The 17,107-nt window shown below is 42.7% G+C and overlaps 1 protein-coding gene across 1 annotated transcript; it reads right to left on the bottom strand.

Annotated features, from left to right (window-relative positions):
• Positions 1-920: 920 nt before the first annotated feature.
• LOC103704810 (leucine-rich repeat receptor-like serine/threonine-protein kinase BAM1) lies at positions 921-6,781 on the bottom strand. Its single transcript, XM_039133547.1, has 2 exons — positions 3,743-6,781; positions 921-1,791 (listed from the first exon to the last, which is right to left on the bottom strand). The coding sequence occupies exons 1-2, from the start codon at positions 6,306-6,308 to the stop codon at positions 1,370-1,372; spliced, it is 2,988 nt and encodes a 995-aa protein (XP_038989475.1). The 5' UTR covers positions 6,309-6,781; the 3' UTR covers positions 921-1,369.
• Between the last annotated feature and the right edge of the window lie 10,326 nt (positions 6,782-17,107).

The raw sequence follows: 17,107 nt of genomic DNA, 5'->3' as shown, positions 1-17,107 counted from the left end.
AAGAGATGCAGTGATGCTACAACTAATTTCAGAAGATTTATCATGCAAAAATATGCATAGACACAAATGAATGCTACTTTTAGCAAGAAGAAAACTGAGTTGGGCCTGTAGATACCTTGACAGCTATATTCAGGAGAGAAAAAAAGGACACCTTGTTAGCCCACATCAAGCCCATGGACCATCAAATTATACCATATAGGTAATAGGTTTTGGCTTTGCTACATCCAGTCTTGCCCCTCTTAGGTATACTAAAAGATGTTAAAACTGTAAGCATGTAAATATGCATATGCTTGTGAGCATACCTGCAGACAGACAGACAGACAAACAAACAGACAGACAGACAGACAGAGATCCAAGAGGCTTGGTTTCAGCAAGGATAAATGCAGTCCTTCCTTGAGTGACAAAGGTAGAAACATATCGAGGCTAAATTTTCTGCAAACATATATATGATCCAATGTATTTTTGTGAAAATACCATCTTAGGGTCTAGGGCATTTTTGGACAAATAAACCTATCTCAGATATATTTCTACACAAAACGAGCAACCATGGCAGCACCCAACTTGAAAGATCTCAACTACCAAACTACATTTCCCCATGACTCTTCGAATCAGATGTGGATTGTCAAGGGCCTACTTGATTTGGTAACCTGCAAGTTATCATGTCCTAATTCATATAAAAGAAATCCAAATTCCCATCTTATCCTTTTGAAGTATAATTGTTGCACTTATTTGCATATCAAAGTTTATATTGTTATTTGAACAATTTTACATGTAACTTGTGCTGTCTCAGCCTTTTCCACTTTCACTTAGGAAAAGATGATAGATTCTTATTACTTAACTTCATTTGGGTTAATTATAACCTTCAAACAAAGAATATATATATATAAACAAGCGCATCGTGCAACCATAAAGCCATATGATAACATCAAAAAGCATAATTTAGCACTTTATCCAAATGATGACAGGACAAGTCACATGTAAAAAAGTTACACCAACACTTATTAGTTTCCCAGCATGAGCTATCAAAGGATATCACAAGGAATTGAAGGGATAGGACAGTGGATGGTGGATAAAGATTACAAGGATTGCAAAAGCAAAATGCCATGATGGAGAACTATAATACATGGACCACATAGAGCCGCATGACAACATTAGCCATGCAAACTCTAGATGAAAGAACATGACCCTATACACCTTTCAAAAGGGAAAAAAATCTATGTTACTCTTACCACTCTTTCTACCCAACAACTTCCATTCAAACCTTAGAAATACAAAGGGGGAATAACTTGGGTGAACTACAAGGCCATATTATAATATCCAACTTCAGCATCATTAGTGTAATTAATATCCACAGTTCGACAACCCAAAGTTAGGTTAAGAGATCTGGAAAGAGCTTGTAACAGTTGGTCTCCTTGTTGGGGTTGTCTTCTTTTCTAGGAGGAGCCGAGGAAGAAGAAGGAGATTGATCTTCGGAGGCATGATGAGGAAATTCAGATAACATCAAGACCACTTCCCTCATTGTTGGCCTCTCAACACTGTTTTCCTGAATGCATAGCATTGCAATAAAGAAGACATGCATCACCTCATTTATAGGCACCGTGCTTAGCCTTGAATCCACGATTGTAGCAACATTGTCTCTGCTACAATTAGTGATCCTCTTGGCCCATTGCACTATGTCCACCCCATTGCCAAAGTCTCCAACCGGACGTCGTCCAGTGATAAGCTCCAAAAGAACCACTCCAAAGCTATAGACATCACTTTTCTCATCTACTTTAAGAGTGTAAGCGTATTCTGCATTCACAAAGAGCAGAAAATATAAAATATAGTTTCAAAAAAAATCTATATTACTCTAAAAGCATGGCAATTATTGAACTAAAAGTGAAATTTTATGCCAGATTTTTCTAGTACCACATAAAGTTACGAATAATCAGTTTACACATATATTCAGAAGGTAGGAAAATATAACTCTCATCATATTTTTTTTTTCGAGAAAAAAGATCTAGTTTTGCAACTTATTGCTAGTGAGCCAGCACAATCTCACATATTAACTCAAAATTACTTTCCAGTAGAGGCTATGGGATTTAGCAGTGAAACCGACTTAATTAAGCCTAACAAAACAAGTGGATGGCAGCATTCACTGCAATCCCAAGGTAGGAATATCCCCCTTCAAATCAAGAAAACGATGTCAAAGTTTGAGGGAATCTTTCCTCCCCTAATAGTTGACTACTTTTGGCGAATCCTAGGACAAGCATTCACATAGATCAAAAAAAAAAATATCATATGAGCCTCAGTGTCAAAGACATGCTTGTTAAAATACCAAGCAATTGGTTTTATTAACTGCAAACAAGGGCTCATTAATTTGGGATTCTGGTACTGTTCGTCTTTTTATGAAGGCAGTCAGAGCTGCTTCCGTGTCGGCCCCGCTGACTCGGACTTCCATCTCGGACGGTACGACTCGCGGCACCGAAATTAATGGGCGGTTCCAGTGGATCCCACTGAAAATACCCATATCACCCCTAACGTTTTCACGTGAAATCATGGAAGTCACCCTCCTTTGTAATTTTTTTGTTTCTCTTTAGATCTCAAGCTCAGGAGATCAAGAATTTTGAGTTGAATAGGAGCTATGGATGCCATTGCCACCCAATTGGCACCTGTACTTATTGTCCTTTTCAACTAGCCAGCGAAAAATTATATCCTACGCCGTATGCTTTAATGTAGTCGTGCACCATACCAATTATCTTTTCCTTTTTTTTTTCTATGAGCCTGTCATCAAGACACATGATGAATAAAATCTATGGAAAAAAAGATGAGATGATTGGTAATGATACAGAGCTATGTAGTGCATGCTGTGTAGGGCAACCCATATTTCTAAGGCTACCAGCCTCCAAGTTAAAGTGATTTAAGTGAGATCAAAGATTTTGAGTTGAATAGAAGCTGTGGATGCAATTGCCACCCAATTAGCACCGGCATGTACTTGTCGTCCTCTTATTCTAAACAGCTAGCGAGAAATTATATCCTATACTGTATGCTTTAATATAGCTATGCACCGTACCAATTATCTATTTTTTTTCTATGGGCCAGTCATCAAGATGAGCATATGATGAATGAAATCTATGAAAAAAAAATGAGATGATTGGTAATGATGCAGAGCTATGTAGTGCATGCCGTGTAGGGCATCCTATATCTCTAAGGCTACCAACCTCCAAGTTAAAGTGATTTGAGTGGCATCCATGGCCAAAAAAGTTAGATGACAGCAGCTCCTTTAAGATGTGTTGGGTTCTAGTTAGTCACCAAAAAGTTCTTTTCAGGCAATGTTTCGCTGACAAGCCAACTTGACACTGGACAATCCCTAGTGTACTGCATTAATTTTGTCATATTAGACCAAATACTTTGTCATACACTGTAAAAAGAGAAAGTTCATGCCACTGAACAACTTGCCCCCTAGTATTTACTCTTAACTACTTGTATAAGAAAATCTCTATCATCACTAGTTGTCCCCTTCTGTTATAATTATTATATGTAAAATTTTCGCACTAGATAGTTCATAATAAAATTTTGACCAAAATGATATTTTTTGTCCACCTATTCTAGCTTTCAGATCAAATAAAGATAATCATAAGATGTAGTAACATTTAGAAGGGCATTTATAAGTATAGGCTTCCAAGGGACTTGTAAGCAAGATACTGTAAATCAAATCAGATGGTTGGGTATGAAATCAAGCACAGGTCAGGGAACAACGTACCAGGAGCAATATAGCCGTAGGATCCGGCAACGGCGGACATGCACTCGGATGCGCCCCCATCCCGCAAGAACTTGGCCAGTCCAAAATCCGCCACGTGTGCCTCGAAATTCGCTCCCAGCAAGATGTTGTTGCTCTTCACGTCCCGGTGTACTATCATAGGGCTACAATCATGGTGCAGATAACATAGACCCCTGGCAGCCTCCACTGCTATCCTGTACCTGCGGTCCCACCCCAAGAACCCCCCTCCCTTCCCGTGTAACACCTCCCCCAAGCTCCCGTTGCTCATGTACTCGTACACCAGGACATTGGTGTCCCTATTGGAACAGAAGGCTATCAGCCGCACGATGTTCCGATGTCTGATGCTCCCTAGAGTCCTGATCTCAGCCCTGAACCCGTGATCATGGCCGTTGGATCCGAATCCCATCAATCTCTTGACGGCGATCTGTTGGTCGGTTCTGGTGCGCCCAAGGTACACCACACCAGCCCCGCCGCGCCCAATCACGTTCGCATCCTTCATGCACTCCAAAACGTTCGGCACCCCGAAATCCGCCTGACCGAATGCCGTCAGACGCCACGTGTCACCATCGGACCTGCGGCGGTTCGACCGCGCTCGCACGATCGCGGCCGCCGCGAAGACCAAGGAGCATAGGAGAAGGCCTAGTGCAAAAACCAACTTGAAATCTCCCGAGACGTGCCGGGACGGAACGGGACCGGCCGTGTAGTTGCATGGGTTGTTGAGGACCGGCCCACATAGATGGGGGTTGCCTGCGAAGGATGAAGCATTGAAGTAGGCTAGCTGACCGGTGTTTGGTAGCCGACCGAACAAATCGTTGAAGGAGAAATCAACCACCGTCAAGCTCCTCATCACGCCGATCGACCTCGGTATTGCGCCATTGAGGTGGTTCCTCGACAGGTTCAGGTAGTTCAAGATCCCAATTCCGGTGATCTCCGAGGGAATTGGTCCGGAGAGGTTGTTTTGGCTAAGGTCAAGATAGGTTAATTGAGTGCAATTGCTGATCTCCGGTGGGATTTGGCCAGAGAGAGCATTCTGGCTGAGATCGAGCTCCACAATCTGCCTGAGTTCACCGATAGAGCTGGGAATCAAGCCATTGAATCGATTGCCATTTAGCTGCAGGGCTTGGAGGGAAGAGAGGTGTGAAATGGAGGATGGGATAGGTCCCGAGAGCAAGTTATTAGACAGATTGAGCTGAGCCAATTGGGTTGGGCCATGGCTAGAGTTGGCATTCTCTGAGATTGGACCAGAGAGGTAGTTGTTTTGGAGCTCTAGAAGGTTGAGCTTGGGGAGGTAAAGGAAGCCTGAGGGAATGGTGCCATTGAGATAATTCTGGCCTAGTCTCACCCTGGTCAGGGTCGAGCACTTGCCCAAGCTCTCTGGGATTGGACCAAACAAGAAATTTTTCAGCAGAATGAGGACTTTGAGCTGGTTTGAGGGGCAGAGGTTATCAGGGATGGTACCAGTGAGCTTGTTCGACGAAAGGTCGAGCACCCGAATCCGGCCATTGGAGCCGAGCCTTTCCGGAATGGTGCCGGTGAAGTTGTTCATGAAGAGCTGGAGAGTGTCCAAGTTCGGCAGCTCTGCGGCGAATTCTGGAATCGAACCATGCAGTCTGTTCATGAACAGGTTCAGAAGGCTCAGTCCGCTGAGGGAGGCGAGCTCGTGGGGTATCTCTCCGGTGAGCGCGTTGTTGGAGAGGTCGAGATGGACGAGCCTGGTGAGGTTCCCAAGCGACGATGGGATCGGTCCTGATAACAAATTGGTGTGGATGAATAGCGTGTCGAGGGAGACCAAATTGCCAAGTTGATGTGGGATTTCGCCGTCGAGGCTGCAGCTCGAGAGCTCAAGGTGGACTAAGTTGATGAGCTTCCCGAGCTCGGTCGGTATGCCGCCCTCGAATGCATTGTAGAAGCCCAAGTAGAGCTGCTTCAAGTTGGTGAGGTTGCCGAGTTCACCTGGAATTCTCCCTCTGAGGTCATTGCCATTGAGCGAGAGGTACTCCAGTTCAGGCAAGCTCCCATAGCTTGCAGGGATCCTTCCATAGAAGAAGTTGCCGCCGAGGTCTAGATACTTGATTCTCTTCAAATTTGCAACTCCGGGGGGTAATGGTGCTGTGAAGTTGTTGTCGTAGGCATCAAACACCTCCAAGCTCGGCAGGCTCGAGTAGTCCCAGTCCAGGCCACCACTGAACTGGTTGATGGAAATGTTAAGGTAGCGAAGGCTAGGCAAATTTGACACCATGATCTCCCCCTCGAGATCATTGCCAGCAAGGGAGAGGTTGACGAGGGATTCAAGGCCGGAGATTTCGAGCGAAATGGAACCCGAAATGTTCAGGTTGGAGAGATCGATGGCCACGACTCGGCCTCGCTCGCACCGCACTCCGAACCATGTGCAGGCCGAGCCAAGATTGGAAGTGTTCCAGCTGCTTAATTCTGGGCTGGTGGAATGGAAGCTCTTTCTCACAGAAGCCAGGACTGCGGCATCATTGTGGAGAGTACTACTACAAGAGCACAGAAGGGAGAACAGCAAGAGGAGTAGAAGAGGAAACATTTTTTTGTGGTTTTTTGGGAACGTTTTTTAGTGTGGCATGGGTTTTTGGGATATGGGTGCAGGGGAGTGAGTGGAGAAATGGAGGTTGAGGGGTTGAACAGAGGAGAATATAAGGCTAGGGAAAAGGAAAAGCCACAGGAATCTGAGAAGCTGCAAGTGGGAACAGAGGCATCATCTTTGGGGGAGAGACTTCACATTAGAAGGAATGGTGGAACGTAGTACCTACCTCTCTTTTGCCTTCAGGGAGAACAGTGCTCCCTCTCTCTCTTTCTCTCTCTCTCTCTCTCTTTTCTTTCTTCTTTTCCTCTGCTCTCTGGCTTCAGTGGGAAGAGAATGGAGGTGGTTCTGCTCGCTGGTTTTATTAGATCTCTTTGGGCCTCTTTAGCCAGGCAATAAAGGAGGTGAAAGAGGGAAAGAGAGTGAAGGGGAGAGGTGGTTTTAAATTTTTTTAGCAGGGAAAACAAGACTGCCGATGGGCTGCAGAGTTTCATTGAAGTTTCATTGGTTATTCTATCCCCCAACAGAAGAAAAAAAAAAGTTGCGGGGATGTTTAGGAAAAATATAAAAAGTAAAGTGAGTGATCAGAAGTCTGCCCTTGACTGCCTGAACGCGGTTCACTCTAGGGAAAATAAGACCGGACCAACATGGTTTCAGGATGCTACTTTTGTTATTAGATAGATATTATTCTCTTGGCAAATCATGCTTAGACTTTGGACCTAGTCCCAAGCCATGGCTCTTTATTAGCATGAATATAACTTCAAATCATCCGTTTAAGTCTACCAACTTGTGGCTGCTGATCTCCGGACTACCCGTCTCTATGAATCTGCAAGATAACAAAAGGGTTAGAGTATTTACCGGATTAGCTCCTACCAGACCCTTCGATGATTAAGTAACAATGATTATAATAATGCTGGTATTAAGGATTTACCTAGGATGCGCTTTCTTGCAGGGTCTCATGGCTTATTTATAACTGGAATTTCGAGTCTTCAGTGAATCGTATTTTAACAGTTTGGAGTCATGTTGTAACCGTCTAGAATTATGTTGTAACTGTCTAGAGATTTGGCACAACCATGGGGGCTATTATTGTAATCTTTACTTACAGTCATCCCGAGAGTATGCATCTGTACTAAGTAGGGTGCTCGCAAAGTGGGAGAGAGGACTCAGTCAGTTTGGGATAGATACTGAGCTGAGCATCTATTTATTTGAGCTTCGAGGCTTCACATCAGATGGTACGTGACCTCAGAGGACAATTGCCTCTGGTCTGCTCGCTCTGGTCCCCAAGTCGGCAAGGGTGTTCTCGATCTGACTGCTTTAGAGCATTTAGAGAGTATTTTGGTTGCCATGTCAATTATGAGCTGGACCAATCTGGTCATGCCATATCATTAGACTCATTTACGCCCACATCATAAGTATTAATGGTTCCATTTATGTTCTCGAGCGTAAATCTAGTAGTTATATCAAGACAACGGTTCGGGTTTCGAAAGGAAATTCCATGTTATAGTCCTCCATCAAGGCTGTGCATGAGAAAATCAACTTGTGGGATTTCAGCAAATTATACAATTTGGTCAAGCAAAACTAGTTAGAAGATAGGAGATCAAATCTAGCATATACTTGGCCAAGATATGATTATGGATTAGTGAATTGCATTCAAGTCCTAAATTTAGATGCCATTCCAGCCAGGGTCGATTCCTAGCATAGCTAGATTGGGTCTCATTAATATGATTGGTTATCACCCACGTTATATTTAAAACCAGTTACAATTGTAATATTTAGATGCATTAAAGCAAGACTCAAATTGAACCAGACACACCCAAAAGTCTGTGGTGAAGGTTTTAAATTTAGAGCATGGTCTTTCTTTTACTTTCTTTTTTTTTTTGCCCTTTCTCTTGCCGAAATTTTATATGCGTATCCAATAAGAATGTTCGGAAAGATACAATAGTAGAACTATTAATTACCACAGAGTTATCCTTTGCTCTCTGGGTCACATAGCAGAGCCTAGTGCGTTGCAATTAAAAGCCAAGCTTGGAATGTCCTTAGCTGACTCAATGAAGCAGTGTTTCACCTCACCACTTGGTGATTCTGTCATTCTAACATCAATAAAAAGCATGTGAGATGGATGTGAACATATCTGGCATATCATATCCCAATGCATGTACGCCTCTGAATGTGATTATAGTTGAATCATTATGTCCTTATAACTAAGATCAACTGCCATTTTTATAACAAGAGGAAAAAAGATTATAAACAACATTAATGATGACTGTAATAATATACAAGTGTGGGTATGTTGTGTGGAATGGAATCATTGAAGCTTTTGTCTGCTTTATTCTCCCCCTTCCCACCCTTGCTCAAGGATATGGTCTTAAAGAAAAGAAAACTAAAGCAAAGGAGAGACGAGAGGTGAGAGAGAGAGAGAGAGTGAGTGAGTGTGTGTGTGTGTATGTGGGGTTGGATACCCTCGACTTCAAAAGAAAAATAAAGATATCTATCCCCATGGCCCGCCCTTCACATGGGAAAGAGAGCTCTTGTATCATATGGACTTGAATTGGAACCTCTCTCTCTCTCTCTTTTTCCCCCCTCCCACTTCCCAAAGTGGCCTTCTTTGCTTTCTAGCGCTTCTTCCACTTCACTCTTCTTTTGCCCCTTCAGGCTTTGAGCTCCTTTATTCCACCCCGCGGCCAGGGGGGGAACCAATTCTGAAAGCATCAATGGCGTCTAAGGGCTCTCCTTCCTTGAAGGGTTAGTGGTCATTTGATAGATCTGGTGAGGAGGAGTTGATCATGAGTGCATGCAAGAACGATGCCCTCCTGGGGGGTTTCACCATCTTGGTCTTTTGTGACAGACTAAGAAGCAGGTGGTGTGGTCACGGGTGGTCACCAATTGTAAATGATTACATGTCATTGGGATGGATTGCTAGTGGCTTAAGAAATGGTCCAAAGACATGCAGCTGATAAGGTGCATCTGTGTGTAAAAAGCCACAGTAATGAGTCTTTAGGTAGGTCCACTACTCCTAAATGACTCTTTCACTTGGAAGGTTGCTTAAAAAAGTCACAGAAGTACGCAGTTCATTATCCAAGCACTGATGCCCTCAGCAAGTTCACTGCTTCCACAACAGGACCTACTCCCCCGGCAGATCTCCAGTGGACCCTCACTTCCGCTCTTTTCTACATCATCAATATCATCTCTCCTCGATATTTGATCAACTAAACTTGTTACGTACTGACTAAGGTCGATGATCGACAAGTGCAGCATAACCTTGACCCACATCTGCATCTTGTCATAATGTATACTAGCTTCAGGAAAAGACACAAAAAGTTTCGACTCGATGCGATCATTGGACAAGTGGAATTCATGATAGGTGCTAGAAGAGTTGGTTCCAGTGAAACTTGCAAGCGTTTCGATGTGAATCATGAACCGCTATTAATCTCAAAGTTCTGGCAATGCTGTATTCAATGCCAAAGTGGAAGAGTTGGTATATATGTTTCCCACAGCCTGAAATGCATTTATACCAATGGAAAAGTATGAGGACTGCATGTTTCTCTGAGTACCATCCATGGTGATGTAGATGAATTACTTGTTAGCTGCACGTTGCTATCAGTGAGAAGGATTGATCAGATGTTAGCAGTTCTATCATGCTCAAGCCTTTTTTTAAAAAAAAAAAAGAGACTGAAGACCCTATTTCCACACCTCTCAACAAGGATTTCTGCAGTCATGCAACATAGTATCTAGGCTCGTCGTCACTTTTTTATGAAGAACAAATCATGGTTCATTTTTCTTTTCTCTTCCAAGAATGATTGGAATGCGATAGCTAGTGGCATGTCAGGCCACTATTTTCCCATGAATGCCTTATGAAGACACCGATCACACTATCCCATGCCTTGCTGTTTGAAAGAAAGCTGGTCTTCAAACAGGATAAGTGATGGTCTCTTAGGCCTTGCAAAAGCCAAGAAACAAGCCAGGCTTCTTTTCCTTTACTGAAGTGGTGCACCTCATCTTATATTCCTATTTTATTGAATAAAAGCAGGAGGATGAACCAGCGAGGGCAAAGGAAAAGACAAAAAGAGAGAAAGAAAAGGATTCAAAGGGAAGGGGGAAAAATAAAGCAAAACCCAGTATATTGCTCCATTCCTTTAAGACCGATGGAAGACGCTCTTAAAAGAGATCTCATCCTGGCTTCTAGGACAAGGGAGTATCTTTGGAAGGTGCCATGGCTCTCTCTGTGTTGGCAGCGAACGTCATGAGAGGAGAAAGAATCTAAGTGCCGACACAGTTTGTGATAAAGTTGGTTTACTCTTTTAAACTATTCGGAAAGACTGAAAGCACACCTCCCAAGCATGATGGCAGGAGTCTTCCTTGTTTGAACGACCATAGAGCTTTTGCCTGCCCACTCACTGTTGGTTTTACTTTTGAATTTTATAATGCCTGTGCTCGGTACTTTTCTTATATGTATATGGGAAGCATCTCAAAAGTCCAACTCGAGAAACATTGGCGTATAGAGACAAGAAGCCATGCAAGGAACACTGCAATATCTGAATCGATTTTACTGTACATGTTGCAACCCAGCATATTTTGTTTGTTTTTACTGAACTGCTGCTTCCGCTGAGACTTTTAGATTATCATATGTCCTTTTTTTGGCTTTTTCTTCCCGTTTCGAGCAGTAACGGCTAGTGCATATTTACTTAGGATTCTACCTAAGCCGCCCATTTACCACTCAAGATGCAAGTACTAGATTTCACAGGCAGCACAGGAAGAATTGGCATCTTCTATGCACAACTGACATGGTAAATTTAGACATTCAGAAGCTGGTAGCCAACAAACTGCTGCATTACCTTGTCTATGAGAATACAATTACCATCGACCTCTTTGCATTAGTGTATTTTTTTCATTAATAATTAATAATACTAATCAGATCAACAACTTTTCTTCGTTGTTTCAAATGAAATAAACTGAAGCATTACTGTTGGCTCTTTTTTGAATCTTCGTTCTTCATTGTTTCAGATGTAAATTCTTGCCTATAGTCTTCCTTAAATGTGCATATAAACTTTTCTTCCCTTTAATAAAATTGCGGGTGACTAATGTGGTTGAAGCTCATTAGTCTCCTATTCTCTCTCTCTCTCTCTCTCTCTCAAAAAAAAAGACAAATAATATTAAAGGTAGTACAGTGAATAAGAATTTGCAAAACTGACCAAAACAGTAGGGACAAATCTTGGATAATAAGATATCTACTATGATAGAAAAGGTGATTGATGATCTTTCTGAAAAGTTCGATTTGAGGGTCTAATCTATCAATAGGTGTGGTCCGCATGCACTACAAGAAACTTGGACATTAGCGACGCTTTTTTTTGCTATTAACGACGCTTAAAAGCGTCGATAGAGACCATCCCGACGCTTTCCAAAGCGTCGGTAAAGCGTCGCTTATGCTACAGTGGAAAAAATATTTTCCGACGCTTTAAAGCGTCGCGAATTTCCATTTGCCAAAAAAATACCATTTGCGGTCTGCATCTTCTCCTCCACCATTTAGAAATACAAACAACCTCTTCGATCGGTACCTTCATTCCATCCGTGCAGAGCGTTATTTAACAACGCTAAAAAGCGTCGTTAAAAGTGTCATTAATTACATATTAACTTCGACGACGCTTTTAAGCGTCGTCATTAGCCGATGCTTTTAAAAAGCGTCGGCAAATGTTGACGGAAAAATTTTTTTGCCGATGCTTGGAATAAGCGTCGGCAAATAAGAGTCGGTAATGTTCTTTTTTTGTGTAGTGATGGATGTACTAATCGCTCGTAATTAAGGCAAATGCCTTTATCTTGAGGGATCAATCATGATTTAGGATTGTTATGATCAAGTTACTCCATTCAATAACCTAGCTTACATAATTATAATAATAACTGTGCGCATGTACTCTTACACTGTGCTAGTATGGACCATTGGCATGGCTCAAGAGCCCAACAAGATAAGCATCTCATCATCTCACCTCCTTCCTTGTTTTAAAAGCTTAATTCTTCTCCATACTCTAAACTCACTTCTTGCTTTAAAACTAGTATGATGTACTTCATTCTCAATCTACATTATTGCATATAATGTACTATTGTGTCAAAGGGAGAAAAAAGGTATAAAAGAAAAAAAAAAGTTAGATCCTAAGCACTCAAATCCAAGATTTTCCTTTTACTTTTAAAGAAAAGACCTATTGGTTTCATTGGTAGAGGCCTCCAAAGGAGTACTTTGTTATATTGCGACAAAGATTAGTGGAAGGGTTTTTTGCATGATTTCGGTCTATAATCCCATTGTATAGTTGTTTTGGACCTACTTAGTTGCATGACTCTTGAGAGAGAGAGAGAGAGAGAGCATTGTTTGACCTTGAGTGTGTTCTTTAAAGATTATGCTTTCTCAGGAATATCAATGGACTCAGGCACCTCCAATATGGGTCTTAATTAAGGGTGCCCCCATGTGATTAAAGAGTTGAATTTTAACAAATACCTCGCATTGGAAGGTAGGAAAGGAATTAAAGGAAGGAAAGGGATTGATGATTTGAACTTACAATTCCTTTTTATTTTACTTTATTTTATTTTTTTGAAAGGATGAGCTCGCAATTCTCATGGCAAATTAAGTTTTATTTTTGGGGGAAGGAATCTTATGATAAAGTTGGGATGATGATGAATCACCTTTTTATCGAGAAGACTGTGTTCTAAATGATCCTAAGACCTACTTGACTACTAGTTTTTTTTTTTTTTAATCTTTTTGTGCATGTGCGAGGGAAAGGCAGAGAAAAACTAATCCGAAATATTATCTGTATTAAATATTTCAAGAAACACTTGAAATTCACATATTTAGGGGAGAGGTGATGCTAGTTTATATAAATATTGTTACTATCGATCTTTGAATTGCTAATATGGATCGTCTTCGATGTTTGAGTTAGAGAGGGAGTTTTTGATCTAGAAAAGAGAAGGAATATGGCTGCAGAATAAGAGAGGGAAAGAATCTTCTAGTTCTCATACTTTTTGTGTAGGGATTTTGAGCATATAGCCATAGGATTTCCAATATCCTCCGAATCATGATGTAACGGACTAGGATCGTGTTATAATTGTCGAGGGATGTATTGTGACCGTCTAGGATTGCACCAGAACCATCTTAGGATATGATGCCACTTTTAGTCTTAGGTATGTCGGGTGATGTGTTATATCGAAGGCTGGCCGCTTTTAGTCTGCTCGATTTGACTTTTAAGTCGGTCAGAATTGACTTGGCCCAATTACATCAAAGAGTTGCAGAGTATATCCTGATTGCCACATCAGTTTTGAGGTGGACTAACTAATCTGATCATCCCACAAGATTATGCTTATTTTCCGCCACATCAAATTTGTATTTTGTAGAAACCAATTTATATACTTCCGTGACATACTAATAATATAGTAGAAAAATATTTCTTTTGCTTATGTTATAAAAATATATATTTCTTTTGCATTCTTTAATCTACTTACTATCATCTAATTTCTTGTGAATGTGTTCTATGGTCATCTTAAATGATTCTTGCTCTGGGATGTTTCTTATAGTGGGATACCATGCAAAAACTGCTTGAACCCATGCATGGCGGAAACCTATCGCTTTAAATTTTAGCAAGGACTCCATGTCCTGTATTTGTAGGACCAATACATTAAGATTGGTGTAGCTGAGGTTCGCATGTGCTTGTGTAGATTTAGCACTCCCACAGGCAATTTCAGTGCAAGATGAACATAAAATGAGCTTGATTTTTAGTGTCCTCTTCTTCTCGAGTTCAATCTCATCTTCCCTCGAGAGGGTATTGGTACAGGTCCAATCCAAAATTTTGAAGAGACCTATTTCAGACGCTAGTTGGCAAGCTTTAGAATGTAGATTCAACATATCTGGCATTTTGCATGCAGCTATTGAAATAGCCGCTCTAGCTATAGTTTCTGATACTCCTCTCATTTTATAAAATTAAAGCTTGTGCACCTTGATGCAACTCAATATATGTATGCATGTATGTATGTATGGATGGATGGATGAGAGAATCTATTAGATAACATATATATGAGCATAATGGCTTGTTTTCTTAAATTACTTGGTCTCAAATGTTTGAAAATATACTACATGAGACCCTAATTAGAAACTCTGATTGCTAAGCAGAGGAGTATGATCATTGAGACAAACCATCATTCACACATAAAAACCCATAGTCACATGAAGAAAGTAATAAAAGCCTGTGCTTGGAAATATTGTTTTGCTTTCAAATCCTCGCCAATTATGCTGGACCTTCCAAGGGTCTGTTTGGAAATGTGATGGGATCGGTAGGAAAGAAAAGGCACTGGGTAAGGAAAGGAAAGAGGTCTCTTCTGATCACTGCCGGCTCGAGCCTTAGGCGACTGAGGCGGTCGCCTAAGGCCCCCGGCCCAGGGAAGGCCCCCAACCCAGCCACGTTTTTTTTTTTTTTATTCCTCCATAAAGGTCTGCAGACGGGGAGTGGGTTTGGGCGGCGACGTGAAAGGCTGCAGACGGGCTGACGGGGAGTGGGCGGTGGCGTCTGTGGTCTAGCAGACGGGGTCACGGGGACTAGCGACGGGCGACGTCTACCGGCAACGTCGAGCTGTCGAGTCGTCGACAAGCAACGGGCAACGCAACGGCCAAGTCCAACGGGCATTTCCTCCCCGGCTCCCCCCTTCTCTCCCCCTTCTCTGCCTTTTTAATGCCGGAACCTTCTCCGGTTCTCGGCAGAATCAGCTTGCAGAGTGAGAGCGACGAGCGCAAAACCCTCTCTAGCTCTCCTCGCCGACGTCGCCGTCCTCGGCTCCGAGCTCCGGTCCACCGTGCGTCCGTGACTCCGTGCAGTCCGTGCTGCCTCCTCCTCGGCTCCGAGCTCCGGTCCACCGTGCGTCCGTGACTCCGTGCAGTCCGTGCTGCCTCCTCCTCGGCTCCGAGCTCCGGCCTCAGCTCCGGGCCTCCGGCCTCCCGTCCTCTCCTCGCCGACTCCGAGTCGCCGTCCTCGGCTCCTCCGACCTCCGGGCTCCGCGGCTACCGAGGCGACGAGGTCTTCCGAGTTCCGAGTCCCGACTTCCGAGTTCCGAGTTCCGACTTCCTCCTCAGGCTCCTCGGCTCTTCCGACTTCCGAGTCTCCGACCTCCTCCCAAGTCCCGACTCCCGAGTCCCGGCCCAGGGAAGCCCCCACCCACGGTCCTCCGCCGCTCCGACCTCCTCCCGTGACCCCGTCCTCTACTCCTCTCCTTAGCTCCTCCGCCGCTCCGGCCTCCTCGGCTCCTCGGGGTTCCCGGTTCCCGAGTCCCGACCTCCTCCCACGGTCCCACCTCCCGACCTCCTCCCCTGTTCCCACTTCCCAAATCCCACTGGCCACTGATCGCGGCTCCCACTGATCCCGGACCCCGGTTCGAATCGGCGGTTCACCGTGAGTGTGACTGTGTGAGGCAGGTGAGTTAGTAAGTAATTGTAGTTACTTAGTTTATTAACAAAAAAAATTTATTATTTAAATAATAATAAAAAAAGGCCTCTTCTAATGAGTTCGCCTAGGGCCTCCAAATATATTGGGCCGCCCCTGCTTCTGATCATGAGGGGATTAGGCCCTGCAAACCCTAAATACACCCTCACTTGCTTGCTCCTTACCTTCCTCGGCACTCCCCCTCCTATCTTGCCAAATTGCAGAAAATTTCAAAACATACCCTAACAAATATGAGCTCGGATCGTATGCAGTGCAACTTGCGCATCTGCAGAGTATGATACCATCGTGGATAGTTGCCGCATCATCTATCGCAAAGATGGGCGGCTCTTCTTCATTTTTCAAATACGAAGAGATACCATTAGCATGATACACGGTGTGTCACGTCACGATGATGAAGAAGAGCGGTTTGTCTTTTAGATGGATGATGTGACAATTGTCCTATTTCAACAAATATTATTGAAGATTTTTCACTAACAAAAATAGCGTGCCAAGATACAAGATGCAGGTCCTTTCTCCCTTCCCAAGGGCCAAGACCTTAGAATAGGTTCCACCGTCTTGGCCTGGATCAATATGGTTCTAGACTTAAAAGTGGGTTGGTCTAGTTGAAACTATGAGATTATGAGACACCTTGGAATGTGTTTATGTCGCCGAGCTCAACCTACTTAGGAAGGATTTCCAAGTTGCTGGACAAATTGAAGACAGATCATTTAAGAGTCATGGAAAAGGTCATGCCATGACCCCTAAATATTGACAACTTCATGAATTTTCTTTCTGTTTTGTGAAATATTTGGATCCAACCGTGGATCCATTAGTTCTCGTATGCCTATATTCGGACCATGAGGCTTATAAATGAGTTCTGCCGCTGCCGACCAAACAAAACTAATTTGGGTCACGACTCTGTCTTCTATTAGTGATAAGAGTTTACAAATCAAGAATCAACAGTGAGAAAAGATCATTTGAGATGATGAGGTTAAATTCTGGGATAATTTCTTTGCTGGAGCTGTCCTTGATCATGTTAACACTGACAATAGTTGGGTTTTGTCTCAAACAAGAGTTCTGCAATGATTTATGTTGATGTAATCTTTCCATTACTTTTGTCAAGTCTAGCCCTGGCTTTTTGTTTGATGATTGTGGAGAAAAAGTAAAAGCTCTAGTAATCATCACAACAAGACATTAAAGGTGGTAATAGTGAAGTAATATCATTTAGCATAATCATTTCTCGCATCAGAATATTCTTAATTAACATCTATTTAAAAGATATAAACATAAATAATGTTTTCTTTGTTACTGAAAGTAGTGCTTCCAAGTGTAAAGTGTATGCAGTGTAAAAGATCAAAT

This window comes from Phoenix dactylifera, chromosome 14 (genome assembly GCF_009389715.1).
Source record: "Phoenix dactylifera cultivar Barhee BC4 chromosome 14, palm_55x_up_171113_PBpolish2nd_filt_p, whole genome shotgun sequence".
Lineage (NCBI taxonomy): Eukaryota > Viridiplantae > Streptophyta > Magnoliopsida > Arecales > Arecaceae > Phoenix > Phoenix dactylifera.
The sequence above is the reverse complement of the archived record's forward strand: the minus strand, read 5'-3'. Positions and strand labels throughout refer to the sequence as shown.